Genomic DNA, 27,548 nt, shown 5'->3' on the forward strand with positions numbered 1-27,548 from the left:
TCCCAGTATGCCTCTTGCCCCTTCCCAGCATGCTCTTTGCACCTTCCCATCAGACCTATCATTCTTTCCCAGTATGCCATTCCCCCATTTTCCAGAAGGCCTATCCTTCTTTCCCAGTATGCCTTTCGCCCCTTCCCTGAAGATCTTTCCTTCTTTCCTTGCATGCCTCCACTCTCCAGCTCCGCAGGTCACTCCTCTGATAACCCAGCTGCTCCCTCATCTTTTGTTAGGAGGGCCCCTCCCTGCCTGGCTTTATGTCCACAGCTGATGCCCCTACACAACTATCAGCAGTATGCAAGGCCCATCCCTCCTTCCCTCCAGCCTCTCTGCCTCCCTTTTGACCTGAAGCAGGGCAGGTATCTCAACAGGCCCCAGCTCCTTCCACCTGCACTTTGCCCCAGGAGGCGAGTGGGGCTGCGGGCGCTTCCCTGACTTGTCAGGTCTCTATTCCAATGCCACCCCCTGCAATACTTCCCACCCACCTCCACACTTCAGTGTGCACCTTTACTGTCTGACCCTCCTGCTAGAAAGTAGAACTGCATGGAAGCTCTTTCAGGAATTGCTGAATGCAAGAGTGGAGGTGCAGGCTGTGAGGTACAAGGACACGGACATGGCAGCCCTGGGAAATCAAATGCTGGACCCCAGGAAAGAACTCAGAGCTGGACAAAGCAGTCATACTGAGAGCTAAAACCAGTGCCATAACAAATGTCCTCAACCATGATGCAGAACACTATTGCATGTACTGGGCTGAATGGTAGCCCCTGAAAGATACATCCATTTGGATGTATCTTGGAAAAAGGGTCTTTGCAGATATAATTAAGGATCTCAAAAGGAGACAACTCTGGATTAGGGTGGACCCTAAATCCAAGGACAAGTGTCCTTCTAAGACACAGGGAGAAGGCCATGTAAAGATGGAGGCAAAGACTGGAGTGATCTGTCTACAGGCTGAGGAACGCAAGGAATGCCGGCAACACCAAAAGCTGGAAGGGGCATGGGACAAATTCACCCTCAGAGCCTCAGAAGGAGCCAATCTTGCCCACACCTAGATTTAGGACTTCTGGCCTCCTGAACTGCAAAGAAAATGAATTTCTATTGTTTTAAGCCATAAGTTTGTGGTCATTGGTTATGGCAGGCTCAGGAAACTAATACACCATGTCAGCCCTGGGGGTCCAGCAAGTGTGCACGGGATGTGGGCAGGGTTTCCTTACTGCACACCACCCGGAGGGAACAGAATGGTGTGTTAAAGGCCTGTAATCCTGGAGGCACACATTGCTCCCATCCTGGCCTCACCCTCAGACACATGCAGGGAAAAAGGTCTGCCTAAAGATATGTCCTGAACTGATGACCCCTCAGTCCTCAAGATGCGTATTAAACACAGCAAAATTTCCTCCCATTTCACACCCCCATGCACTCAAGGTCCAGTCATGTAGTCCTTTTCACTGCAAAAGGCCACTGCCTCACCTCCTGACTTCTGAAGTCACAAGAGCTGTCGATGGAGGGGCTATCCGACAATCCATTTTTACAACCAAGCACCCAGTGGGGGCAATCTGATGTGGTTGAGTGAAGTCATTAAGCAGGCTCTGGCTTGATTTAGAGATGGCATTTTAAACTCTGCTCTAATTGTCTTTAACGTCACAGGCCACTCACTCTAGAGCAGCAATTTACCTGCCAGGTTCGAACTTGGACTCGGTTTGGCTCCACCGTATAAACGTTTTCTTCGTGCATGGCTAACACTGGAGACTCACACAGGAAGGTACCTAAAATTAAAGATAAAGGTCAGGACAGCAGCAGCTAGTCTCGTCATAGCTCCTTAGAGTTTAAGAAGCATTCTCACACTAAAACTAGAACTTTTTGTAGGGCAACTATTGATGAGAAAGACTGAAACCTAGCAGAAAAGATCTTCTACAACTAAGGATATAAAGAAGGAACCACGGTGAGACGGGTAGAAGGGGTGGAACTGCGGTATAGTCAAGAAGTGTTCTCATGCGTGTTCCCTAATTTTCCTTGGCACCCACAATAGCCTTGTGAAAGGTGCGTTTTCTTTATCTTGCAGATGAGGAAGGTAAGGCTCTGAGACACAGGGACCTGCCAGGGCCACAGCTGCCGGTGATGGCCAGGTGTGGGGACTCAGTGCTGGGCACCCTGCCCTCACCAGTCACTGATGGTCTCTCCTCTTTTATCCCATCTAGCAGTGGTGCTTCCAGTAGCACAGCATCTATGACAACATGATTGTTCAAGCATCTGCTTATCTTATGTGGAACTTTGGAGACCACAAGCTCTAGTCTCTGGCTCTAGACAGGTTCTTATCTAGTTAGGAAGATGATGACACACACAAAACAGAAAATAGCTCAGCACCTGTTGTGCTATCCTCTTGGGAGGATAAGTTCACCCTTGCCCCTCAAGGGGTCTATGGTAGAAGAGAGGCGAAGACGTGAATTATCAGCACGATACAGGGCAGGGTGGGAAAAGTGTTCCAAGAGAACTTTAGGCAACAAAGTGTTAGAGGAGGAAAAAAAAGTGAGGGAATAATATGAGGGAGAGAGTTGATAACCTGTGGAAAAACATCCCCAGGGAGGTGTGAGGTATTCAAACAAGCACGTGGGGGCATCACCCTGGGAACAGTGCAATGACGAATCCCCCTGTGAGGTAGGAGGGCCTAGGTCAGGATGGGTGAAGACAAGAACTGTGCAGAAGGAGATCTTGCCGAGGAGCACGTCCTGATGGTCACTGTGCTTGGTGGGAAGATGTCCCCAAAGAGATCAGGTCCTAATCCCTGAAACCCATGAATATTAGCTTATATGGCCAAAGATGTTAAGGTCTTGAGATGGGGAGATTATCTTGGATTACGCAAATGGGCCCCAAATGAAATCACAAGTGTCCCTGTAAGAGGGAGGGAGATTTTTAGACAGGAACAATGTGACAGTGGAGGCAGAGACTGGAATGATGTGACCCCAAGCCAAGGACTGCTGGCAGCCACCAAAAGCTGTAAGAAGCAAGGAGCAGAGTCTTCCCTAGAGCCTCTGGGGCTCTGCCAACACCTTGATTTTGGCCAGTGAAACTAATTTTGGACATCTGGCCTCAAGAACTGTGAGAGAATAACTCCTAAACAGCCACTCGTTTTGTGGTCCTTGTTACAGCAGCCCCGTAACTCATACAGACATGTGCTAAAGAGCAGAAGATAAAGTGAAACAGAGAGTCGGAGCGATGGATGGGACAGGTGGAACAGCTCTGAAGATCCACCCTGAAATTTTCAGACAGAGGTTGGCCTTGGTCGATACCCCACGGGCTCACTGCTGTGCGTGCTCTGGGAAGTTCAGAAGTCAGGTGTGTAGCATCCCTTTCCCCGGAAAGCACTGTGGTTCTTCACACTCATGCCGACTTATTTCTGAGCTGTTTCATCGTCCTGGAGCCCAGGAGGGCTGCTGGCCCCAGATCTGGCTGCACTTAACTACCTCAACTAGCTTCTGTAGGGAGGCTGGGGAGGCCCTGGTTGCACAGGGCTAGAGTGGCAGCACCGGCTCTGGAAACGCAGGCCCAGGCACGAGAACTGACATAAGGGTCTCCCCATGGCCCTGGGCCTGCCCTTTGCCCACCTCACAGGCACCAGCACCCACCCCCATTAGATGTGAGTTCCCTTCGTGGGGCTGAAAAGACTCCTACCTGCACTTCGTAATGTGGCTCCAGAAGGCTCAAAGATCACCACCTGTTTTCCATTCCAGACGGCAACAGCATCCTACAAAGAACCACGGAAATTAAAAAGCAACCGGCCGTCTGGGCCTCGTTGTCCCGAATGACCCTAACAACCGACCAGGTCTTCCGTCTGTATCAATGATCCCGCCCAAGCCCATGGTCACCCTGGCAGTGACCTTGGTGGCGAACACTCCGCTGATGTACATGTCTGTGCGCAGGCTGTGCGTCACCCCCGTGGACAGGAAGGACACGCTGAGTAGGCTCGGGGAGACCTGCACCGCGGCCACCTGCTGGTGGAAGTGGGACGACATGGCCTGCTCGCGGAGGATGAGCACGGAGCTGATGCTGTTCACTGCCAGGAGGCTCTTCCTGGAGCCCCACTTCATTCCCACGTTGAGAGACAGAAAGGAGAGATGCAGTCAGGGCAATGCTATAAGTACGATGATTCATAAACAATTTCCAAGCACTATTTCTTCTTCTTGTTTAAAAACATGATTTTAAAAATTTATAAGTATAAAATGTATAATTTGTAGAAAAACTTTAAAATAACAACACTCAGAGTTTAGATCCAGCGGGTAAACTTGTGTGGTTGTTCTCGCTCATGTCTATCCTGACTGGTTGAGCATCTTCTAGAGTTTACTTTACTGACATGAACTTAGGGGCGTCTATGTTTTATAAATGGAAAGCAAATTTACACACTCTAGTGAACTATCCAGACTTCCTCTAGTAATGTCAAGTACCACTTTCATAATTTCATATTAAACTTCCAAATCCATACAAATCCATTTCTGGATTTCCAACTTTACTCCACTGATATATTTATCCATTCCTAGTAAGCATGCCATGTTAATTGCTATACCTTTCAGATATATTCTGGTATAGGATACAGAAATGGTCTGATTCTTTTTAAAATTTTTTCTCGGCCATTTGCTCTACCAAATGAGTTTAGAATTATTGTGTTGAATTCCCTCAGGAAAAAAAAAAAACCTCCTTATTTTCACTGGATAAACATGTAATTTGTAGATTTATTTGGAAAGAGCGATGGATGGGACAGGTAATTACAAGATTGAGGCTTCTCTTTGAGGAACATGGTCTACTGAGTCAATTTTTCTTTTACGTCTTTCAAGAAAGTTAGTGTGGCTGTTACTATTATTTAAAATGGGCATTTCTTTCATTACCACTGAGGTTACACGTTTTCCATGGATTCTACTAACCACCCTTAGGTAAATTATCTGCACTCTCCTTCATCACTTATCCATTTACATTCTTTTCTTTTTGGCCGCACAGTGCAGCATGCAGGCTTAGTTCCCCAACCAGGGATCGAACCTGGGCTCCCACAGTGAAAGCACTGAGTCCTAACCACTGGACCGCCAGGGAATTCCCTCCATTGGCATTCTTAATATTTTTCTTATAAATGTGAGTATTTTTCACGTCCATTATTCTAAGATATCGCTAAAGGTAAGATGAGCCATCAGTTTAAAACAGCACCTTTCTTCTCCCACAAAAAAACAAAAATACTTTCAATGTACACATCAACTGGGATTGGTATTCAAATGAAGAAAAAAATTATGCATTGAAAATTGGGAAAATTTGGTGTTTTAGAGATTAACCTTTTAAAGTGAATTTTTACCCAGCTCAGTTTTCCTTTCATCCCAGCCTTCCTGTTCACATTGCCCGGTGTGACATGTTCTTATGGACTCAACCTTGTCCCTCTGCTTTTGCAACTTCTTTTATTACTTAAAATCTAAGAAAGTTACACTTTCTCTACAGATCTGATTATATTCTGTGTTTTTAGCCAGTTATTCTGACCCAACTTTTAATTTTTTAAATTTTATTTTCAACAGGTGGACCATTTTTAAAGTCTTTATTGAATTTGTTACAATATTGCTTCTGTTTTATGTTTTGGTTTTTTGGCTGCAAGGCATGTGGGATCTCAGCTCCCCGACCAGGGATCGAACCCACACCCCCTCCACTGGAAGGCGAAGTCTTAACCACTGGACCGCCAGGGAAGTCCCTGACCTAACTTTTAAAAATATTTAACTTGTTAATTCATCCAGAAACTATGTTTATTTATGACCTGAGATGAGGATCTAAAAGTAATTCCCAAAATTGCTCTAAGGTATCCCTAAACTGTTTACCATGTAAGTTTTCATTTCCTGATTAGTATAGATTAAGTAAACTTTATCTTAAAAAATTCAGGGACTTCCCTGGCGGTCCAGTGGTTAAGATGTCACACTTCCACTGTAAGGGGCGTGGGTTCGATCCCTGATGGGGGAACTAAGTAGGATCCTGTGTGCTATTTGGTGCAGCCAAAAATTAAAAAAAAAAAAAAAAAAAATCACACAGAGCAGATCTGAGAGGCAAGTTCCAGAAAGGCAGGTGAGGAGCCCCGAGGACATAGTAGGCATAACTGGTGAAAATTATGAAAACACAACCATGTACTTCTCTGGGAATTGGGCACAGAGTAAATGAAGAAAGACTTATTGAAGAAAGTCTACTAAGTCTGGTAAGAAGAGCAGAGTCTGTGGCAGGTGAGCTCGGCAGGCAGGTTTGGCCAAGAAACCAGGGCTCCCTCTCCTCCGGCATTTTCCTGGGAGGGGCGGCTGCCAGCATCTCTCACTCCCCCAGCTCCGGCACAGAGGCCAGGTCCAGGTGGGTCGGAGGGAGGCTCTGCATCTGGAGCGGGAGCCAGACCACACGGGGCCCCCAGGCCCTTGCCCCAGCTTGCTCCTCTCTGGGAGAGGCCATCCGGGACCAGAGGCTCCTGTGTCCAGCTCCCAGCTCCCAAAGCAGGGTGTCACCCCAGAAAGCCAGCTACTCTCCCCACTACCAGGCTGCGGAGCAGTGACTCAGAAATCTTTTCCTGAGGGGAAAGGCAGTCCACAAGAACAGCAAGCTCCCCAACAGAATGACTTTGTTTGAAACAGAATAGGGGCAAGTTGAAGCCTCAGGATGACCAGAAAACAGTGGAGTTTTGGAGCATTAAGAGAAAGCTGGGGCGGGAATTCCCTGGCGGTCCAGTGGTTAGGACTTGGTATTTCCACTGCTGGGGTGCAGATTCAATCCCTGGTCGGGGAGCTAAGATTCTGCAAGTCGTGCGGCACAGCCAAATAAATAACTAAATAAGACAAATAGATGATAGAGATAAATGGACGTGTAGATAGATTTAAAAAGATAAATATAGATTACTACAGATCCACAATCCCTTATCTGTAGTGCTGAAACCCAAAAGGCCTTTAAAAATATTTTACTGTTGTTATTTTTTATCTTAATTTGAATAACTGACAAAAATAGGTTCAGAGCAATTACTGCCTCCACTTCTGCAGAAAATGAGTGCACCCAGCGCCCCGTCGAGGCATACCTTTATCTGTGTGATGTTTCCTTCAAGCTCAGTGGGGATCTGAAGGGTCCACCTGTCTTTGCCCTCCACCCCTTGGCTGCTCTGGGGGCCTGGCACTTTTCTCCACATGGCTACACGCCCTTTATCGGTACCTGCTGCCAGAAGACCTGTAGGTAAAAAGAAGGTTCACGTTGAGTTGAAAAGGGATAAAAACAGCAGCAAGCTCACTTCTCTGACCACCCTCTCTAAAATACCAGCCTGTCGGCCCTCCGTCCAGGAACTGCCCAGCCTCGTACCTGGCCGTGTCTTCCTTAGCAGGAGTTCGCTACTCGCAGTGACACAGTGTGTACATGTGTGGATGGGGGATTGGGGCAGTGGTGCTGCTTGCTCTCTGGTTTCTCCCATGAGAGAGGAGCCTGCTTGCCTGTGTTCAGGGCTGCTTTCCCAATGCCACACAACACTTAGCACTCAGCGGGCACGGAAGTGCTGCTCTGGTGCATTTCCTATTCTTTCTGTCATATTTGTGTGTGCGTGTGTGTGCACATACGCACATCCATGTACACATATATATTTAATGTTTCTCACACTGACTTTTTCTTGAGGTTTCAGGAGGAACAGACACCAATTCACGCAGCCAGGCTGGTCACATTCCTGACCAAACTCCTTGACCACTACGTGGGACAACACAGCTTTCCTGCCTCTTTTTTGCTCTTGGCTGACTGTACTCGAGTGACTGACATAGTTGTAACTGAGGTATGGTTCTTAGAACAGCCCTGAGTTCCATGTCATGAGAGCACACCCCAGAGCAAAGCCTGAGGTGGGCTCTCCCTCTGACGCTGGGAAGTCTCACCTTTGACTCTACAGTAAGAAACACAGTTCATATTCTCTCCTTTTTCAAAACCAAACTTCTCCTCTGGACTCAGTACGTAATTCTCTCCTCGTTCTAAATCCCAGAATCTACAAGGCAAGGAGGAAAGTCCCACGGGGGGGACTGTGTTAGTGGGCTTCCCTCAGCTGTGAGGGTCTTGTTCAACTCGCAGAGTAAACTTTAAAAATCAGGAAAAAGACATGGCCCTTTGGACTCTGAGGAGAAAAGCATGTCGTTGTTACGTTATCTATGTTACGTCTTGTTCATAACAAAGGGAGCAGTTGTTAATAAAAGAGGGTTCCTGTGTGACACCGGGTCACGATGAGAACAAGGGAACTCCAAGCACCCAACCAGGGAGAACCCCTGAATGTCACATGAGCTAAAGCAGCCGGACCCAAGAGAACACAACATGGGATTCCATCTACCCGGGGATCAAAAAGGCAGGCAGACGTCAGGACAGTGTGACCCCTGCGGGGGCGGGCGGAATGCCTAGGGTCTCTGATATGTTCTGCTCTTCCATCTCAGGGCTGGTTACGTGGATGTGCCCAATTAGTAACACTTCATCATAATTTGTGCATTTTTCTATATGTATGTTACACTCCAACACAAAGTGTACTCAAGAGACTGTATGGGACAGAATTTTCAACCCCAGCGCTCTCTGCAGAGTCGGGATCTCACCTGAGGACCGCCTCCCCAGTGGCGGTCACAAGAAGGCTGCTGTTGATCAGGGCGACGTTTGCCTGGCGACCCATATTTCCACTCAGCTTTACCTGCACAACAACAACCCGAAAGGAGCACGTTGCCCTTGTCGAGACCAGGTCCCTGTTCAGCAGCTGGACTCTCTGGCAGTGACTCCCCGCAGACTCACCAAGCGGAGGAAGTGAGGGTGGCTGTGGACACTTGGAAGGGCAGCCCCAGCCTTTCAGGCCAAAGCAGCGACCACTGCACACTATGTAGTTAATGACAGGGGTGCCCCGCGTTGGGTGAGGCAGCTTGTCACAGCCTGTGTTCAGAGAAAACCTGCCAGCAAGGGGCTGAGGGGGGATTAGAACCCAGGTTCACAGGACTCAGTGACCACATTTCAGCTGCTGTGTAGACAGAGGTGCACAAAGGACCCCTGAACACCGACTTTTCTGCATCGACCAGAGCATCTTAGGGAAGGTTCGGAGTACTCTGAGAACCATAGAATCCTTGGGTGTAAACCAACAAAGTGGCAGGAGAGTGGCATGCAGTCCTCAGGGAGCTGCACGCGCTGCCTGACCAACAACCAACGCCCCAGGCTTCCTGGCGTCCTCCCGCGAGTGAGTGCCCCGGCCCGGGGCGAGGCACCCACGCGGATGGCAGGGTGTCCAGAGTTGTGATTATCACACACCCCTCGGATAAAGCAATGCATATGTGTGGGCCAGCGGTAGTGTCACAGAGGGAACACTGGTGACAACCCTCAAGGTCTGCACATAGCCAGGCGTCCCCGCCACAGCCCCGTACCTCCCGTGGCTCTGGGAGGCCCCGTCCCCTGGTGTCTCCCCCACCTGTGACCGCAATGGTGCACAATAAATAAGGTGCTAAAGCTCTGGTGGTGGCCCTGAAACACAGACTCCTCAACCAAAACGAAGGGGTGTATGAGGTGGGCAAGAGAGGCTGGAGACCCCCTGGGGCACCCCCCCATCACCTCCTCACCTTCATCACCTCCTCGGCTGTGCCCTCGGGCATCACCGTGAACAGACACAGCAGCAGGCTCTCGGTGACTGCCACCAGCACCTCTCTCTCCTCCAGGTAGAACAGCGTCTGAATGGAGCTGTCCGTGGACGCCACCCGGGCCGTCCTGCCCTTCTCGTCCACGTAGTGCACGGTCCCTGCGGGAAAGCGATGTGTCCATGGAGGCTGGACACTCCCTGGAAGCCATTCTACCTACTTAGGGACACTTTCAACGTAAACATCTTCATCATAACCATTTACAAATAAGCTATTTTAAAAACACTGGCACATGACCCCCGCGTCTGCCATCTCTGGGTCAGTCCAGCCGGGACCCCTGTGTCTGCCATCCTCCCTCCACCACTGTCCAGCGCTCACACTGACCACCCTCCTGATGCACAGCCTCCATGCTCTGGTCATCTCAGTCCCCTAGGTACACGTCCATCACCCGTCTGCCGGGGCCTTAACTATGACCCTCCCCGGAGCCTCGGCCTGCACCCTCCATCCTGGGTACCGGGTATCGCTGGCTGGCGTCTGGCCTGCACTCTCTTGCCTTCCCCAGGCCCTCGCGTCGGCCCCAGGGCCCCTCCCACCCCTCCTCTTGCCCCCGAGCTGTCTCCTGGTTCTGCTTTCAGGCTTCTGAGCATGGTGGCAGCACCTCCTGTGAGTTCTCGGGATTGGGTTCATTCTGCTGCTCTCGGGAGCCTCCTCACCCTCCATGCCGCCTCCCATCTCACTCCCAGTGGACAACTTGAGTTCTTATTAAGCTTAAAGGTTCAAGGTTGTCTGGAGGCTAATCATAACAGTAACTAGTATTTACTGAGCACAGATGTGTGCGGGCTCCGTGTACAGAGGCTCTGGAGGCAGGTACTATCCCGATCCCCACTGTACATGTTCGGAAGCTAAGGCACAAAGACACGGGATCATCTGCCCCAGTTGCACGGCTGCTGGGCGGGGGCAGCACTGACACCCCCTGCAGAGCCAGGCCTCCAGTCGCCACGTCTCCTTCCTCCCTCAGGGCCCCCGCCGCCCCCACAGTGCCCACATTGGGTCCCTCCAACTCCCCTCCTTAAATGCCAAGTCTCTCTACTTTTAAACTGACAAATGCCCCAGCCCCTCCCAGCTGTCACCTGTCACAGTTAAGCTGCCTGGCCACACACGTCCTCGAACCCCATCACCCCAGGAAGGGCCCCTTTCCCATGGGAGAAGGCACTCATGAATGTCTCGTGAGTGTACGAGACCCTCTATCTCTCTGAACCTCACACTGCATCTATTGGCCGCCGCCTGCCTCCTAGCACACCGCGGGGGAGCCGTGTTAAATCAGCACGGACGGCCCAGCCCTGCCAGGGCTGCTGGTCCAGCGTGCCCCGGTCACACCCACCCCAGAGCTGAGCCCCGCTGCCGGCTTGGAGACCACGCCGGGTGCCCCTGGCATCGATTCATCTTGGGCTGCACATCCTGGACAGCTTCCTCCTGAAAAACCTTCAAACGCAAATAAAGCTCAATTTGTTTCTATCAGGTCAAGGTGAAGCCACCCTTTGGATCCTGGATAAACACCTGCACAAGCCGGCTAAGGCATCCATCTGGGAATGGCGCACAGCCTGCAATGTTATGCAGAAACGCCATCCATTCGCTTATAATCTCCCAGACACTCCGAAACACTGCAGTGTCCCCAGACCCCAACCTGAGTGTCTTACCATCGGTCAAGCTGACAAAGAATGAGAGTCCCTCTTGAGGTCCCATTTTCAGGAAACTTCCAAAGCCACACTTCCTCCAGTTAAACTTGTCCAGGGCTTTCTCATCACCACTCACAGCTGCCTTCGCCAACTGAACGAGGTCCCTAAGAGCAAATGTGACAGAGATTCCTTGTTGCTCCCTGGACGAAGGTGGTATAACCACAGAGGAGACCCCTCCAGTGTCAGGAGGAGCCACATCCCCGGCCCCGCCAGCCACCACCCAAGCTCTACTTACTCGCCGGGAGGGGGGAGCCGGAAGATGCAGTGAGTGAGGTGTTTTCCATACTCGTGTTTCAGCAGCGGTGCCCCTTGTACTCGACCCCTTTGGTCCAACTTCCATAAGAGCAGGATACCAAGCTGGAAAACCCAAGGTCACATTCTTAGCAAGTGACTGGTGGAGGGTGAGGGTGATACTGTGCAACAGAGCATGGGCTTACTCCTTTTTTTCTTTTAAAATTATACTACTACTATATGTGCACCATGAAAAACTCAAAACAATTTTAGTGTTCAGTGAAGGAACCAGAAACTCCTCTCTGTGCCCCATCCCATCTTCACTCCCTGGAGATAACAAGTGTCACATGTTCAGTTTTTAAAACAAATCTTTAATTTTGGGATAGATTCAGATTTAAGGAAAAGTGGCAAAGATAGTTCAGAGACGCTCCATACCTCACAACTAGCTTCTCCTATTACTGACCCTACATTACTGTGGCGCATGATACTAACTAAAGTTGGTACTTCATTCACCTCTCCTCAGTTCTTCCTGCCCTGGGACCCTGTCCAGGCCCCACAGACATCTGGTCGCCATGTCTCCTTGGGCCCCCTGGGCTGGGACGGTGGCTCAGACACCCCTGTTCTGGACGCCTGGACAGTGTTGAGGAAGACTGATCAGGGGTTTTGTAGAATGTCCCTCCGGCAGGATTTGCCTGATGTTTTTCTCATTGTTGTCGGGGTGGTGGGTTTGAGAGGAAGACCAGAGGTCAAGTGCTGCTGTCGACATGTCGGATCAGGGGTCCCTGTCCTTGGCGTGACCTGTCTGCTGAGGTCATGTCTGTGACCTCCCTCACTGGGGAGTTTCTTCTTCCTTCCATCCTGTCCTGCCTGGAAGGAAGTCGCTGTGTGCAGCCCACACGTAGGAAGGGGAGTTATGTCTCACCTCCTAGACCATCTGGAGAGATATGCCTCTTGTCCACCATTTACTGATTTATTAAATCATAGATTTACATCAATATGGACGCACAGATGGACCCATGAATATTTATTTTCTACTCTGGGTTATGACCCAATATTCCCTTGTTTGTTTAGATACTCAAATTGTTCCAGCTCCGCCATCGGGAGCTCTTTCCTCAGGCTCTGTTGTCCCTTCGATGCACCCGTCGCTGTGGGTTTGTGAGCACCTCCTCACGTCCTGGCCTACAGATCCCCTGGGCTTGCCATCCTGCCCCAGCCTGAGGATCAGCCATTTCTCCAAGTAGCCCTGGTTCATTTTATTGGAAGAAACCAAGATCTGGGTGCCAGGTGTACTATATGTTCAACATCAAAGTCATCAAAATCTCAAGTTAATGGCTCAGACAACTGCTAGAAAAGTTCAAGTTGCGGGGAAGACGACTTGGTCCAGCAGCAATTTTCCAGGAGGGCTTCTGGCTGGGACAAGCTAAGCTTTGCCAAATGGCAGTGTTTCCCTCGAACCCTGAGGCCGCTTTGCTGCGCTGCCCGAGCAGTCCTCAAGGTCTGTTTCCTGCTCACGGTCAGTGGGTGTAACATTGCTTTACTGTATATAAGAATATGATTTCAAATAATGTGGGCCTTGGGACGTCCCTGGAAGCCCAGTGGTTAAGACTCCACGTTTCCACTGCAGGGGACGCGGGTTCAATCCCTGGTCAGGAAACTAAGATCCTGCATGCTGTGTGGCACGGCCAAAAAAAAAAAAAAAAGTGGGCCTTAAAAAGCAACTTGTACAGTGGACCTCTAAGAAAAGTATATAAGATCAGAAATAGTATGTAACATGAGTATATATAGAATTCAAATCCTATATTATTATACAGATTCTTCTTGACTTTGCCAGCTCTATAAAGATAAGAATAAAAACATTGGGGGGCTTCCCTGGTGGCGCAGTGGTTGAGAGTCTGCCTGCAGATGCAGGGGACACAGGTTTGTGCTCCGGTCCGGGAAGATCCCACATGCCACGGAGCGGCTGGGCCCATGAGCCATGGCCGCTGAGCCTGCGCGTCCGGAGCCTGTGCTCTGCAACGGGAGAGGCCACAACAGTGAGAGGCCTGCGTACCACAAAACAAAACAAAACAAAACAAAACAAACATTGGGGCTTCCCTGGTGGCGCAGTGATTGAGAATCCGCCTGCCAATGCAGGGGACACGGGTTCGATCCCTGGTCTGGGAAGATCCCACATGCTGCGGAGCAACTAAGCGCGTGCGCCACAACTACTGAGCCTGTGCGCCACAACTACTGAGCCCGCGTGCCACAACTACTGAAGCCCGTGTGCCTAAAGCCCGTGCTCCACAACGAGAGAAGCCACCACAGTGAGAAGCCCGCGCACTGCAACGAAGAGTAGCCCATGCTCGCCGCAATTAGAGAAAGCCTGCGCGCAGCAACAAAGACCCAACACAGCCAGAAATAAATACATAAAATAAATTTATAAAAAAAAAAACATTATTTTTTGTGTGTTTACAAATTACTCTTAAAATAAAATTAAAAAAATAATACTTGCACAGTGAAACACACGTAAGGGCAGAAATGGGAAGGCTTCCTTCCCCGTCACCTAGCCTCCTCCCTAGAGGAGCCAGCAGTTGGGCCCTGCTGTGTGTTTTAGGCACACACGGCCCCTGTGGAGATGGCCTTCTGCTCTGCCCTGCAAGTACAATTGTCCAGCACTTAATTTTTCTTTTCTTTTTTCTTTTTGGCCCGGCTGCACAGCTTCCGGGACCTTAGCTCTCCAAACAGGGATTGAACACAGGACCCTGCAGTGAAAGTGCCGAGTCCTAACCACTGGACTGCCAGGGAACTCCTGTCCAGCACTTAATTTTTAACACAGTAAATGACTCTGTTTTATTAGTATACACGAGCTTCCAGCTGACAGCTCATTAGGCACCTGAACAAAACATGAGCACTCGGCCTGTCCAGATCCCCCGACTGTTGAGCTGGGGAAGCAGTTGAAGGATGGAAATGTCTGGAGTCCCTGGAGTAATGGTTTCTGCTCAGATGACTGCAGACCCCTGTTCTGATACAAGGACAGACAGAGAGAGACACACACACACACACACACACACACACACAAGAAGGGGAAGCCACAGGAAGTCACCTCAGGTCTCCTGTAACCAGATAGACACGCAGACGCCAAGTAGAAGATGGCAAAGCAGATGCCTCTTCGGGGCCTCCTGCTCATTGCCCCTAAATTCTAAGTGGTTTTTGCATCTCTTACTACTCCTGAGGGGGGATCCTTTGTGTTCAGAGTGGTCTCTTTACTCGCTGCCATTCCTTCCAGGTCACTTCATTCAAATAACTTTATCCAGTAAGACTTGAAAGAAAAGTGAGAGCATCTCACCCTCAGGTGGGAAACCAGTCCCATGCAGAGCAGGAGGTGAACGTACTAAGGGACTAGTGTGAAGTTAGGGCTCAGATACGACTGTCGGGACACGTTGTCACTTCACAGCTGGCTCACTAATGGTTTATCTCAGAGATCAGGAAGCGACTTGCCCTTTCCTGTGTGTAGGTGCACTTACTCCTCGCCCTCAGCTCTTGTCCAGCAGGAGAGTGAGAGGGAGATGAGCCCTGGACATGCATTGTCCTCCCCGCTTCTTCACCGACCAAGTGTTCGCCTGGTGCCCTCTTCCAGGGATCTCCCCACTGCCCCAGGCCCAAGGGTGGCTGCACAGAGGGCACCTGGCCCGAGCTGGACTTGGGACAGAGGAGGAAGGGCAGGTCATCTCTGGGGTGAAACTGGAGCGGGTAGATTCCTTTGTTTCCAGCAGCCTCCTGGACGGATGGCACAGGAGAGAGACGGTTGTGCAGGAAGAGGCCCTGAGAGGCGGATGTTGGCAGCAGACACCTCACTCGTGGTTCTGGATGTCGGAAGCCAGCTCTGCTCCTGTCCCTGGAGACTGTGGGGCACTCTGAGGGCTGCAGATTACGTGTGTCTTCCTGCTTCAGCAGGTTTGGTCGGTCTCATGGTAATCAAACTGGGTCTCTGGTGGGAGAGTGGAAAAGACCCTGGGCCAAGCCTGCGAGCAGGTGTCTCAGAGGTTAGTGCTCTGAGTGTGTCTGTTCATTTGTTATTACTTCTCTGCCTGCCTGAGTCCAGTATGAAATTAGGACCAGCACAGTTGTAGATTTTCTTAGAGAAGTGCTAGGTATTTCTGTTCTTAAATCCTGACTCCAAGACTTGGTCAGCACCAACCTGGGCTTTGTTTCATGCCTCAGTCATCTACTCTGTTAGTTGCTTCTTAATAAAGGCAAGATGAGAATGATGGCATTCAATGACCCTGAATTCTTTTATTCCTCTAGGGGATTTTCTGAGCAAGGAGGTGGGAAAGATCACCAAAGAAGTAGGAATCTGGGGGCAGAGCAATGCCATTAGGTGGGAATAGACTAGAAAAATAGAAGAAAAATCCAGACAAAAGGATAAATAGAACAGTGGATGAGTGATATGAACAGAAAGGAAGTATAAATGGCTCTTCTAAGTTATATTCACCCTCAAGAGGAACAGAAACTCAAACTAGAACACGACCGAGATAGCACTTTTCCAGGCAAAATTCTGAGCTTGGATACGACATGCTTGTGGGTTGGTGGGAGCTGGTCAAGCCCCATGGAGGGAGGTGTAGGGACACTCACCAAACCACAAGCGCATGCCCTGGATCCCACCTCCAGGAATTTCTCTAAACTTTCACACGTGCAAAAGGACAAAAGCATGAGGCCAGCCACTGTGTCACTGTCCAGCAAAGGACTGGAGACCATTTATCCACAGAGGCTGGGGAAGTAAATGATAACACGTTGGTGAAATGAAGTGCAGGTTAAAAGAGAGCAAGGAGGTTCGCCGTGCACCACATGGAAAGACCTGGAAGATGCAGCATCACGTGAAAAGCCAGAAACAGAACAGGGTGCACTGGGCACTGCCCTCATGTGAAAAGGACCGAGGAAGACAGGAAAGAGACGACGCCCTCTGTGTGAAGCTCCCAGCCAAGATGTTTAACCTGAAGGCAGTCATGAGGAGACAACCACACAGATCTAAACCGAGGGACATTCTACAAGGTAACTAGTCTGGACCCCTCAAAATGTTGATATCATGAAAGACCAAAAAAAAAAAAAAATGAGCGAGAAGAAAGAAAAGACAAGACCATGGACCAGTTCTGATGAAAGGAGACCAAAGAGAAATGACGGCCAAACACAAAGCGTGGTGCTTGGCTGGCTTCTGGGTAAGGACAAAATCAGCACAGACATTACTGGGACAGCAGGAAAAGCTGTCACACTGATGGCACAGCAGTGGAAACCAGTTCATGGGCTTCACCCTCCTGAGTGTGACAGCACACGTGGTCACGCTCCTAGGAGATCGATGCCAAAGCATTTACGGATGAAGTATGATGTCTGTGACAAACTCTCAAATATACGGGGAAAAAATACAGATGTACAGAGAGAGCAGATGTGTCAAAACATTAACAGCTACTGAATTCATGGGAAGGGTAAAAGGGTGTTGTTTGTACTATTCTTTCAACTCCCCTAAAGGTTTGAAATTTTTCAAAATTGGAAGTTGGGGAGAGAATGCATTGTGTGTTCCTGTGTGTACTGAAGGAGCACTGGAGAGACTTGAAGAAGCTGTAGGTGCTGGAGGGCAGGGAAGGGGAGGTAGTGGATGGGGTGGGGCTGGAGAGTCTTTACAGTATATACCTTTTCGTATTTTTTGAACTTTGAAACATGTAAATGTATTACCTTAAATGTGTAAAATAAATAAACACATTGTACAATTTCTGCTGTCATTTTTGAATCAAACAGATCTAGAGCTGGTAATTCTCTGCTGTGGGGTCTGCCCTGAGCATCGGAGGATGTTGAGCAGTATCTCTGGCCTCCACCCACCAGATGCCAGTAGAAAGAACCCCCAACACCACCACTGTGACAACAAAAAATCTCCCCAGACACAGCAAAGTGTCCCCTGGGGGCAAACTGACCTGCTTAGGAAGCCCTGGGCCAGATGATCAGGACCAGGGACTCCTAGGCAATGAAGCGGTGTGCTCAGGGAAGGTGGGGTTTGGGGGTACATGAAGCACCACCCCATCTTTGTGAATGTACTTACCTAGAAATGTTCATTTAAAAAATTACAAACTTTTGCCACAGAGTGAGATGATAGAATAAAACATTCAAACCTTCCTCCCAATATAAAACAAAATCTGCCATGACAGCTGACAAAATCAGTTGAACTCGGCAACCACAAGTTTCTAATAATTTGGTCCCTAAGAGCATGTACAGGGCAATGCAGAGATCTGAAGTCAGTGTCTCAGCGTGTCTGCTCACCCTATCCCCCGATACCAGGCAGTTCCCGTTGGGGCTCCAGTTGAGGACGGTGATGTCGGCGGTTTGCGTAGGGGGGACCACATGCTGCTCCTTGTCTTGCTTATTAAACACGACCACTTCTCCGGTCTCCCAGCCAATAGCCAGGATCAGCCGCGTCGGGTGCCAGCAGAGGGAGGTGACCCGGAACGACCTCTCGATATGCGTGTCTGGCACGCACTCACCCTGTGACACACGAGGTAAATTCTTTATTTTACAGGGAGTGGCCGCTACTCTAAGAATTTCTGCCTCGTCAATGGAATGACATCAGCTAGAGGACATAATGAGCAGTTTGTTAAGGAAATATTCTATTTAATTTTCATAGAAACACCCATCTTGCCTCAGCTGAACTATGAAAGCGTAAGGTAAACATTCAACTGACCCCATGGACCAGTTTATCAATAAAATTTTATTTACTTAAAATGTTTTTCCATTTATTTTTATTTATTTTTTTGGCCACGCCGTGTGGCTTGTGGGATCTTAGTTCCCTGACCAGGGATCAAACCTGGGCCCCCTGAAGTGGAAGCTCTGAGTCCTAACCACTGGACCGCCAGGGAGCTCAATAAAACTTTATTTACAAAAAGAAGTGGGCCAGCGGGTGAAGTGTGTTGACCCAAGGTTCTCAAAGTGTAGTGAGGTGACCCTAGAACGTTTTTGGGGTCTGTGACGCCAAAGTCATGTTCAGGATGATATGATCTGCCCTGTTAACTCTCGTTTTCTCATGAGTGTACAGTGCAGTTTTCCGGAGCTCTGTGATGTGTGATGATGTCATTGCTGTGACAGCCAATTGAATACGTGCTGGTATATTCTTGTGTTTTCTAGAATTTTCTAAGGCAGTAGGTTTAAGGTATAAATGTGTTTTCAGAGATTAATTCAGTTTGTTCTCAGTACTTCTACTGGCTCTTCCTAGTAAACTCAGTTACACCTGCTACATCTGCGACCTCATTATCATCCAATAAATCATTATTTTGAAATCCTAATGGTCTCCTTGTGCCAATTAGAAACACAGGAAGTACACTTTGTTTTGTAATAGTATATTTTAAATTTTCTAAAATTTAAAATTTTATCTAGGGAATTCCCTGGTGGTCCAGTGGTTAGGACTTGGCACTTTCACTGCCATGGCCCGGGTTCAATCCCTGGTTGGGGAACTAAATCCCACAAGCTGCACGGTGCAGAAAAAAAAAAATCTAAAATTGCTATTATTTTGGATTTAATAATACTTACTCTAAAGAAAATTTTATGATACATATTGGAGAGTTGTCTGACTCCCAGAAGGGAGGCATCTACTCTGAAATAGTTGGTGACACTGTGCTTGGCACTGGGGCCAAATACTGACCCATACCTGGGATGAGACCAAGATGAGCATACCAGGAGGGTTTGCCCTTTGTGGAGCATGAAGGGAGGGCTTGCTCAGGGGTTGGGGGGGGAGTGGTGGGCTGGAGCCACAGGCTTGTAAGTCATCCACTGATAGATGGTAATGCAACCCCAGGAGGAGGAAATAGAGGGAGAAGAGGCCTGGATGTGCTCTGAGGGGGGCCAACGGCAGGCCTGTCTGGGACGAGGGGAAGGCTGGAGGGCCCGGCGGGGAAGGGGGTGGCCTGGATGAAGGGGGCCGGGTGAGGAAGACCCTCAGGTGTGCTCTCCAGAGGACCCTACAAGAGTGTGGAATGTGGGGGGGGGCAGGGACAGCAGAACACGTTATGTAGCCATCGCTGATGAGTGTGGCTGCTTGGGTGAAATTTCAGGGGTGACATCGAGACTGCAGAGGGCAGAGGAGGGAGTGGGAAAGGAAATCCATCTTTCTTGGTGAAGTAGGAGGAGCGTCTAGAAAGTTTCTGTTATGAATTGAATTGGGCACCCCAAAAAGATGTGTTCAGGTCCTAACCCCTGGTACTTGTGATGTGACCTTATCTGAAAATAGGGTCTTTGCAGATGATCAAGTTAAGACAAGGTCATTAGAGTGGGCCCTAGTCCAGTATGACTGGTGCCCTTATGTGAGGAGGAAAGAGACATGGCCACACAGAGCAGGTGGCTGTGTGAGGATGGAGGGAGAGGCTGGAGTGATACAGGTCCCAGCCGAGGAGCACCAAGGACTGCTGGCTACACTGGAAGCTAATATGAAGCATGGAACAGATCCTCCACTAGAGCCTTCAGAGAGGACAGGGCCCTGCTAACCTGTTGTTGGAGACTTCTGGCCTCCAGAACTATGAGAGAATAAATTTCTGTTGTTTTAAGTCACCCAATTTGTGGTAATTTGTTATGGCACCTCCAGGAAACAAATAGTTTCGAATGGCCAACGGGAGGCTGGAGAGGGATGGACAGACAACCCTGCTGGTGACCGTGAACTGACTGTGGATTCTGCCTTGAGCATTCCTAAATATGTCCCCCAAACTAAATAGCAGGGGTAAAAGAGTTATTCACATAATAGGGCTTTTATAATATTGGGAGTTTGGACCTCAGTGAGAAACACACACACACACACACACACACACACACACACACGAACAAAAGAGAGACAAGAGCCAGAAGCTACTGCAGTCAGAATTGCTGCTTTCCGCACTCACTTGCTCCCGATATATATCCACACTGCCTCCTGAGGCTGTGCTAATGGAAGCGACTGCCAGGAATGGGTGAACGGGGTGCCAACTGATGTGGGAGGGAGACCCAACTGCATCTGGGGCTTCTATGCGGTGGTCAAAGTAGAGGGCCATGACGAAACGCAGGCCTGGTCAGGGCTGAAACCTGGAGGGAAAAGACAACCAGGTCCTGTTGGTCTTGAAAAAACAAAACTACTATATATAGAATTAGGAAAAAGAAGCATCACAGACCTACAAGACATTCGGCAACTTATCAGCACCCCTTCAGACCAATAACAGGCAATTTTATGCGGAAGAGGTCTCTAACAGGAAAAATATACAATTAGAGGCAAGGGATTAGACCTGAAAGATGGAAAGGAATAACACATACTGCCATCAAAACAATAAAGAAAAGCCCCGTGGACTAGACTACATGTGTAAACCTTGATCATTTTTATCCCAATCATAATAAGGACAATTTATATTTCTATAGCTCCCCATTAAGCAACATTTCCAAACAAACAAACAAAAAAAGCAAACTGCTTCACAAAAGAGAAAAGTACAAAAAAACGTAGCACCCAATTTCTGATAGAAAACCAAGGCTGTCCCTGCCTTCCTCTGAGGTGTCAGGAGCAAAAGGATTCATTTGCTACGGAGTCAAGCAAAGCCAGAGCAACTGGGGAGAAGATGAACTTGATCAGTTACATGAACTTAACATCTTTCTTTCTTTCCTGGAAAAGATGTGCATATTGTCCCTTTGTGGGACGGGTAGGAAGGTGAATGGAATGACAGTCTGACTACTGCCCACTTTTTCACATCCTACAGTCAGTTTGGGGAAGCTAACTAGCAGAGAAAAGCCTATTTGTGAGTTGGTTTGTTACCATTTAAAATTATTCAACTTCATCCCCATTAGGATGGCTATTATCAGAAAAACAGAAAGTAAAAAGTTTTGGTGAGGATGTGGAGCAATTGGAACCCTTGTGAGTTGCTGGTAGGAGTGTAAAATGGTACAGATGCTGTGGAAAACAGTATGGTGGGTCTCTAAATATCAAACATAGAATTACCATATAATTCAGCAATTCCAGTTCTGGATATATACCTAAAAGAATTGAAAGCAGGGATTTGAACAGATATTTAAACACAATATTCATAGCAGCATTATTCATAGTGAAAAGGTGGACACAACCCAAATGTCTATCAACAAATGAATGAATAAACAAAATGTGGTATATTCATACAATGGAGTATTATTTAGCCTTAAAATGGAATGAAATTCAGACTCATGTTACAACATAGATGAACCTAGAAGAAGTGAAATAAGCCAGACACAAAAGAACAAACACTGTATGATTCACTTATATAATGTACTCAGAGTCATCAAATTCATAGAGACAGAAAGTAGACTGGTAGTTGACAGGGCCTGCTGCAGACAGGGATGGGGTATTAGAGTTTATTGTATACAAGGTTTCAGTTTGGGAAGATGAAAAAAATTCTGGAGACGGATGGTGGTGATGACTGCACAACAATGTGAATGTACTTAATGCCGCTGCTGAACTGTATACTTACAAACGGTTAAAATAGTAAATCTTATATTATGTATATTTAACCACAAGAAAAAAATTGTGCAAAAAAGTTATCCAGAACCTGCAAAATTCTATCATTAGAGTAGGGAATGGACTATGCCATTTGCTTTTAGCAATACAATAGTTGTATCAGAGGAAGCCATGAAGGCTCAGATTGGGTCTAGAGAGGGAAACCCTGTTCTTCCAGAAGCTAGAAGGCAGGTGGGTAGAAATGAACAGTCACATTTCAAATGTTTATCTTATGAATATATACCCACCACAAGCTGAAGAGCAACCCATTCAGGACTCCTAGCAGAGTAGCTGGACACTGGCCAGAGGAGCAGGGGGATGTGGGGCTGGAGTCAGGGGAGAGGGCAGGAACTGGGTCCTGCACACATCACTTAGGGGATATGCACACTGGTCAGGGCTCTGGCTTCCTTGAGTAAAGACTTCATGCAAATGTTCACACAGAGCCACTGACAATGAGACATATCAGGTTAAAAACTGGTCAGTCTAATGCAGCAAGGAAACATTTTAAAGTGAGTTTTAATGTGTTGCATCCAATCAAGGGTCTACATTCTGGGCTATGGGAAATTCTTATTCATGTTTAACAAGTTTACTTTCTAAAAATATGCCTTGGAAAAATGAATAACATATTAATTTTGTCGTAATGATAGAGAAAGAATTATAATAGCACTTGAAAAAGTTAAACCTGATTTCCTCTATCTTTTATTTCAAACATAACTTTGTAATAAGAAAGTATGCTGAAAGATCTTTAAATTACTTTCTTCCTGCCTGGGGCTTTCCCAGAAGCTCTCTCCCCGACACCCCTGCTTTGGGTACTCAAGAAGCCTTTTTTCCACCATTGAGCTCTTGGACTTGATTTCTACGTTGTCTAGTGCTTCTGCCCAGAGTCCTCATAGAACCCTGCATTTGTCCACTGCTGCATTCAGAGTTTACTGTAAATGTGTTTGACTGACCATCCTCCACTCCCTACCAGATTATCTGCCCCACAGGGTGAGGGGCCATCGGAGCATCCCCAGCCCTGGAACAGTTGTAAAAAGGGGGTTAGGGCTTCCCTGGTGGCGCAGCGGTTGAGAGTCCGCCTGCCGATGCAGAGGACACGGGTTCGTGCCCCGGTCCGGGAAGATCCCACATGCCGCGGAGCGGCTGGGCCCGTGAGCCATGGCCGCTGAGCCTGCGCGTCCGGAGCCTGTCCTCCGCAACGGGAGAGGCCACAACAGTGAGAGGTCCGCGTACCGCAAAAACAAAAACAAACAAACAAAAAAACCAAAAAAAAAACCTCAGGGTCTCTAGAACATAAGGCGATTTGGTAATATATAAATTTTGGGGGAAAGAAAAAAATTTCATTTATTCTCACCGATTTGATCCTCTCACCTCCAGCGGTGCAAGGTCTTTACGCCTCCGTTAAACCACCTTCTGGGAAAGAAAATGTTACGGTCTTTCAACTGCGCGGCTCGTGGTACTAAGGATAACTTCAGTTGCATTACTGCTTGGAGATGCTGCGGGAGAGAACCAGAGGACTTAGAGGCAATGGCGGCAGAGTGGAGAGGTGTAGGGGCAGGCACTAGGGGCCACCCCGAAAAGCCTCACCACCGCCCCCACCACAGCCCCCGGGGCCTCGGCAGTGCACGGTCATAGCTGCATCCCATGGACAAGAAGGAACGCCATCTCTGGTTTGGACCATGCGTGCGGTTCCCCGGGCCGCAGTACTGACAGCGCAGAAAGGCGGTTTTCTGATTCCCTCCCAGGCCCAGCGTTACCGCGAGCGCCTCCGGCACCGCCTCCTCGCCACCGGGTCAGCTCCCCCGTGCCTCAAGTAGCCACGCGGCCCTCACTCAGACCTGTCTGCGCCGGAGGTGGCCCTTGTCTCGCGCTGACCGTTCGGACGCCCGCCCCGCACCCCGAAGCCTCAGCCTGACCAGCCACGCGCTCGGGCGCTCGGCCCAAGCAGGATTTCTGGACGAAAATAATCCGGGAGGCCGCGCGAAGGAAGTCCCGCGCACTTCGACGTTGCCCTCCTCCCGGCCCCAGGCTCCGGGCCCCCGGAACCGCCCGACACCGCGAGCCGCCCCGGCCTCCCGAGCCCCTCCCCGGCCCCGCCTCGTCGTCGCCCTCCTCCCCGGCTCCCGGCCCCCAGACCCTCTGCTCCTGGGCCCGGGGCCGGGGACCGCACTCACCTTGGTTTGGTCGCAGCGCCGCCGCGCGTTACCGGGACAACGGCTGCGAACCCAAGGCGGATACAGCCGAAGCTGAGCTAGCGGACGCCGAGGCCGCCCGAAACTCCACGAGAGGCCGGAAAGAGCCGAAGACGATCGGCAATGTTCGTGCGGAGCCGAGAGCAGGATTCCTCCAGCGGGTGGCGAGCTCCGCGGTGCTGCAGGGCAATTTACACCCTTCGCAGCCGCTGTCTAGACTTAAAAAAGCTAGCTGTAGAGGGGGGTCAAGAGGCCAGATATGCCTTTCTAAGCAGAGAAGGGAAGCTGATAAATTCTAGATGTGATAGGAATACACGGCCGGTTGGGGACCCGCTCCTGTAGTTACGTTTCCAACCGCGTAGGTCAGTCAGGTGGAGGAAGGCAGCAGAGAGACTGGGAAAGAGACGGAACGCCATCTTTAAGATTCTTTCCTCTCTCGTTAATCTTATTGCTGGGTCTTTTGGACCCTAAAAGGTTTGCTAGACTCTGCTTTGTCTGCTTTGTTTCGAGGAGGGTGTCGTTCAAGAGAATTTATGAGTAAAGCCAGTTGATTCAATATGGTTCCTTGAAGCTGTTAACTTATGACATGCGCTCAGTGCTTTGGGGGCCTTATGGACGCCATTGGAGAGAAAATAGTAGCCAACGATACGAGTTCATCCGGTTAGAAACTAACCTGGTTTCTAACCCTGGAGGCAGACTGCATTCCCTAAGGCATTAGCAACGTGCTGCCCTGGCCTAACGGTCTGGTGGGTGAAACTAATTTTGGAAAAAAAAGAAGTAATGTCATTCATTTAAAAAACTTACTATAGCAAAAAGGTCCACATTGTTAAATTAAAAAAATAGGAAAATGTAGGTACTACCTAATAGGAGGAGCTAGGCGCTGGATCACACACATACAAGGAAAATTCTATTTAAAAAAATTTTTTTTCATAAACACTAGAATTTTATTGAATAAATTTGACATTTAACATTGCGTAAGTTTAAGGTATACAGAACGTTGCTTTGATACATTTGTATATTATATGATTAGCATGTAGAGATAGTTATCACATTACATATAGTACAATATTATTGTCTGTATCCATTATACTGTGCATTAGATACTACGCCTTACAAGTTTGTACCCTTAAACACCATCGCTCTTATCAGGGGTCATAAACACTAGAATTTAAAACACTCCTTTATCGCCGAAACGAAGAAAAACAACCTAAATGCTCAGCACCAGCCGCAACGCTAAGGAACTTGAAAAGTATGCACTCAACTCAATAAAGGGTGTGTTTATCTGCCTCAGTTACACTTTTACACTTTTTCGTTAAAAACCCCGTTCGCGCCGGATTCAAGACTCAGAGCTCAGGCGGCGTTTTCTTCTCACGCATCCGTCAACACGGCCCGGGCCAATCACAGCCTAGGCTCTCACTCTATTGGCTGTCTATTCACCAATCCGGAGAGACGTACCAGTCCGCACTGCTGCGAGACTGGCGTCACAACATTACCCACTTTGCGGGCCCGCCCTCCGCCCCCGCCCAGCGTCCGTGCGTGCAAGCGCGCGTTCCCGCCGCCGACCAATGGGAGCGCCCCTGAGGGGGCGCGCCCGCTGGAAACCTCGGCGTGCTCGGTCCCGCGCGCGTCGCCCCGCCCCGGCCCGCGCTCCCGCCGCTCCGGCCCCGCCCCGCGTGTCGGTCCCGCGGACTTCGCCGGCCGCCGTAGCCGGAACTGCTCCTGTACGCCGCGGGCCGGGCCTCTGGGAGGCTGAGCGGCCGCAGCACCGGGGCTCGCAACCCCGTCAGCCACACGCCGGCAGCGGAGGGGACGTGCCGGGGCGAGGGCCGCTCGGCGACTTCTTCCAAGGCGGGAGGACCACACCGGCGTTGCGGCCTCTCAGCAGCCGGCGCTCGGGAGCCGGGGCTGCCCGACAGGACCCCGGGGGACCCGGGAAGCCTGGCTGCTGCGAGGCTTTGATGAAAAAGGTGACGGCAGGCTGGGGCTTGGGTGGGGTGGGCCACCCCGACCGGCCGTCACGGCGAGGCCCGGATCCCAGCCGGAGCGGGGCTGAGGGAGAAGTGGCCTAAGCCCTGGCGGCGGTGGTTACTACGCGGTGCTTTGTCGGGGCGGCTCGCGGGAGCCCGGACTCACAAGTGTTGCGTTGACAGCGCTCTTTGTGTGCAGCCAGAAATCCGCCGGAGAGGGAAGGTTTTGCTTTTCCTTTCCCGAAATGTGGCAAATGCTGCCCAGCCGGGATTGGGTTTGAGGTGATCCCACCTCTGTGCACTGTCAGGAAGTAAGGTTTGGAGGTATTGGGTAAAAGGATTCCATCTCCATGTTTTCTTTATCCCTTCAGGGAAAACTGAAATGTGTTAATATCTTTTTAATTCTGAAAAGCAACGTCCTTTTGTATTCAGTTTAGTGTCTTCCAATATTCAACCTGGCGAACGGGCAAGTTTATTCTGTTGCAGCTGATGTAACCTTTGCCCGGGTCCTGGGTTATGTGGGTAGCTTTGGGATGATAGGTCCCTGGGGATAGGGTTTTCCACATTATAACCCAGAGGAAGGCCCTTTAGGATATTTTCAGGTTTCTTAAGCAGAAATGGATAGGATAAATGAATAGTGAAATGTCCTATGCCATGAAGTCCTTTAAGTTTGGGTAGTATCTGTCTTGTATAGTTCTATTCTTTGGCAGGTTTTTTTTTTTAAACTGGTATGAATTCAGATGATTTATGACATCAATTTCAACAGATGAATGCTGTAACAGATAGTTTTGAGGCATAATACTTAAGAGCAGTAGCAGATATTGTCATGATTTTAATCATTTCTAAATCTTTCTTTGAAAGGTCCTTACTCCTGTTAATGTATTTCATTGTTGGCCTTGATGTCTTGCTCTCATTTTCCTTTTAAATGAAAATGTTCCCATTCTCAGCAGTCGTGTTGAGCATGTCAAACAGAGTTTGGGCATAGTATCAACACCTGTTGATCTTTCTTGCTTCATCGCATGTACACATTACTGACTATTTCTGGGTTTACAATATTGATAGTGTCTGATTCTCTTTGCATAAACTGAGTGGATCTGCTTTTTGGTCCACATTTTAGAGTTGTCACATTTTGTTGTTGACATTGCTCACAACAGAGGGTAACAAAGTTAACGCGAGATTTTTATTCATGGTTACCGAGAGTTTTAACACAATTCTCTTTTATCCATTCTTACCTGGACATAACTGTGCTGTCACTTTCATAGGTGGCTCCAACCTGTTCCATGCAACAGGCTCCTTTGTTGCAAAAGCATTTTCAATTCGTAAATCCCCGCAGCAGCACACATATCCCA

The 27,548-nt window shown here is 49.1% G+C and overlaps 2 protein-coding genes and 1 non-coding gene across 13 annotated transcripts in view; 2 read left to right on the top strand and 1 right to left on the bottom strand.

Annotated features, from left to right (window-relative positions):
* The window catches only part of IFT140 (intraflagellar transport 140), a 70,394-nt gene extending 46,070 nt beyond the window's left edge, over window positions 1–24,324 (bottom strand). The window contains exons 1-15 of one of the 6 annotated variants that reach the window (XM_060123427.1): window positions 24,215–24,298; window positions 23,412–23,536; window positions 21,516–21,550; window positions 20,704–20,774; window positions 20,440–20,617; window positions 17,840–18,061; window positions 11,562–11,683; window positions 11,288–11,430; window positions 9,576–9,751; window positions 8,577–8,668; window positions 7,881–7,987; window positions 7,052–7,197; window positions 3,867–4,070; window positions 3,661–3,733; window positions 1,666–1,757 (exon numbers count right to left, since the gene is read on the bottom strand). In XM_060123427.1, the coding sequence (XP_059979410.1) occupies window positions 1,666–1,757; window positions 3,661–3,733; window positions 3,867–4,070; window positions 7,052–7,197; window positions 7,881–7,987; window positions 8,577–8,668; window positions 9,576–9,751; window positions 11,288–11,430; window positions 11,562–11,683; window positions 17,840–18,061; window positions 20,440–20,586 (1,524 nt within the window). In that variant the 5' untranslated portion in view covers window positions 20,587–20,617; window positions 20,704–20,774; window positions 21,516–21,550; window positions 23,412–23,536; window positions 24,215–24,298. Of the gene's footprint in view, window positions 1–1,665; window positions 1,758–3,660; window positions 3,734–3,866; window positions 4,071–7,051; window positions 7,198–7,880; window positions 7,988–8,576; window positions 8,669–9,575; window positions 9,752–11,287; window positions 11,431–11,561; window positions 11,684–17,839; window positions 18,062–20,439; window positions 20,618–20,703; window positions 20,775–21,515; window positions 21,551–23,411; window positions 23,537–24,214 lie in introns of those variants that run through there. The other 5 variants (XM_060123426.1, XM_060123428.1, XM_060123429.1 and 2 more) reach the window with 5 other exon arrangements.
* TRNAE-UUC (transfer RNA glutamic acid (anticodon UUC)) lies at window positions 18,952–19,023 on the top strand. Its single transcript has one exon. It is a non-coding gene; the product is annotated as a tRNA-Glu (tRNA).
* A 1,623-nt stretch (window positions 24,325–25,947) lies between the features above and the next one.
* The window catches only part of CRAMP1 (cramped chromatin regulator homolog 1), a 64,156-nt gene continuing 62,555 nt past the window's right edge, over window positions 25,948–27,548 (top strand). For all 6 annotated transcript variants that reach the window (XM_060123716.1, XM_060123720.1, XM_060123717.1 and 3 more), the window contains exon 1: window positions 25,948–26,199. The gene's annotated coding sequence lies outside the window, so the exon portion shown is untranslated. The remainder of the gene's footprint in view (window positions 26,200–27,548) is intronic.

Source organism: Lagenorhynchus albirostris, chromosome 15, assembly GCF_949774975.1.
Source record: "Lagenorhynchus albirostris chromosome 15, mLagAlb1.1, whole genome shotgun sequence".
NCBI lineage: Eukaryota > Metazoa > Chordata > Mammalia > Artiodactyla > Delphinidae > Lagenorhynchus > Lagenorhynchus albirostris.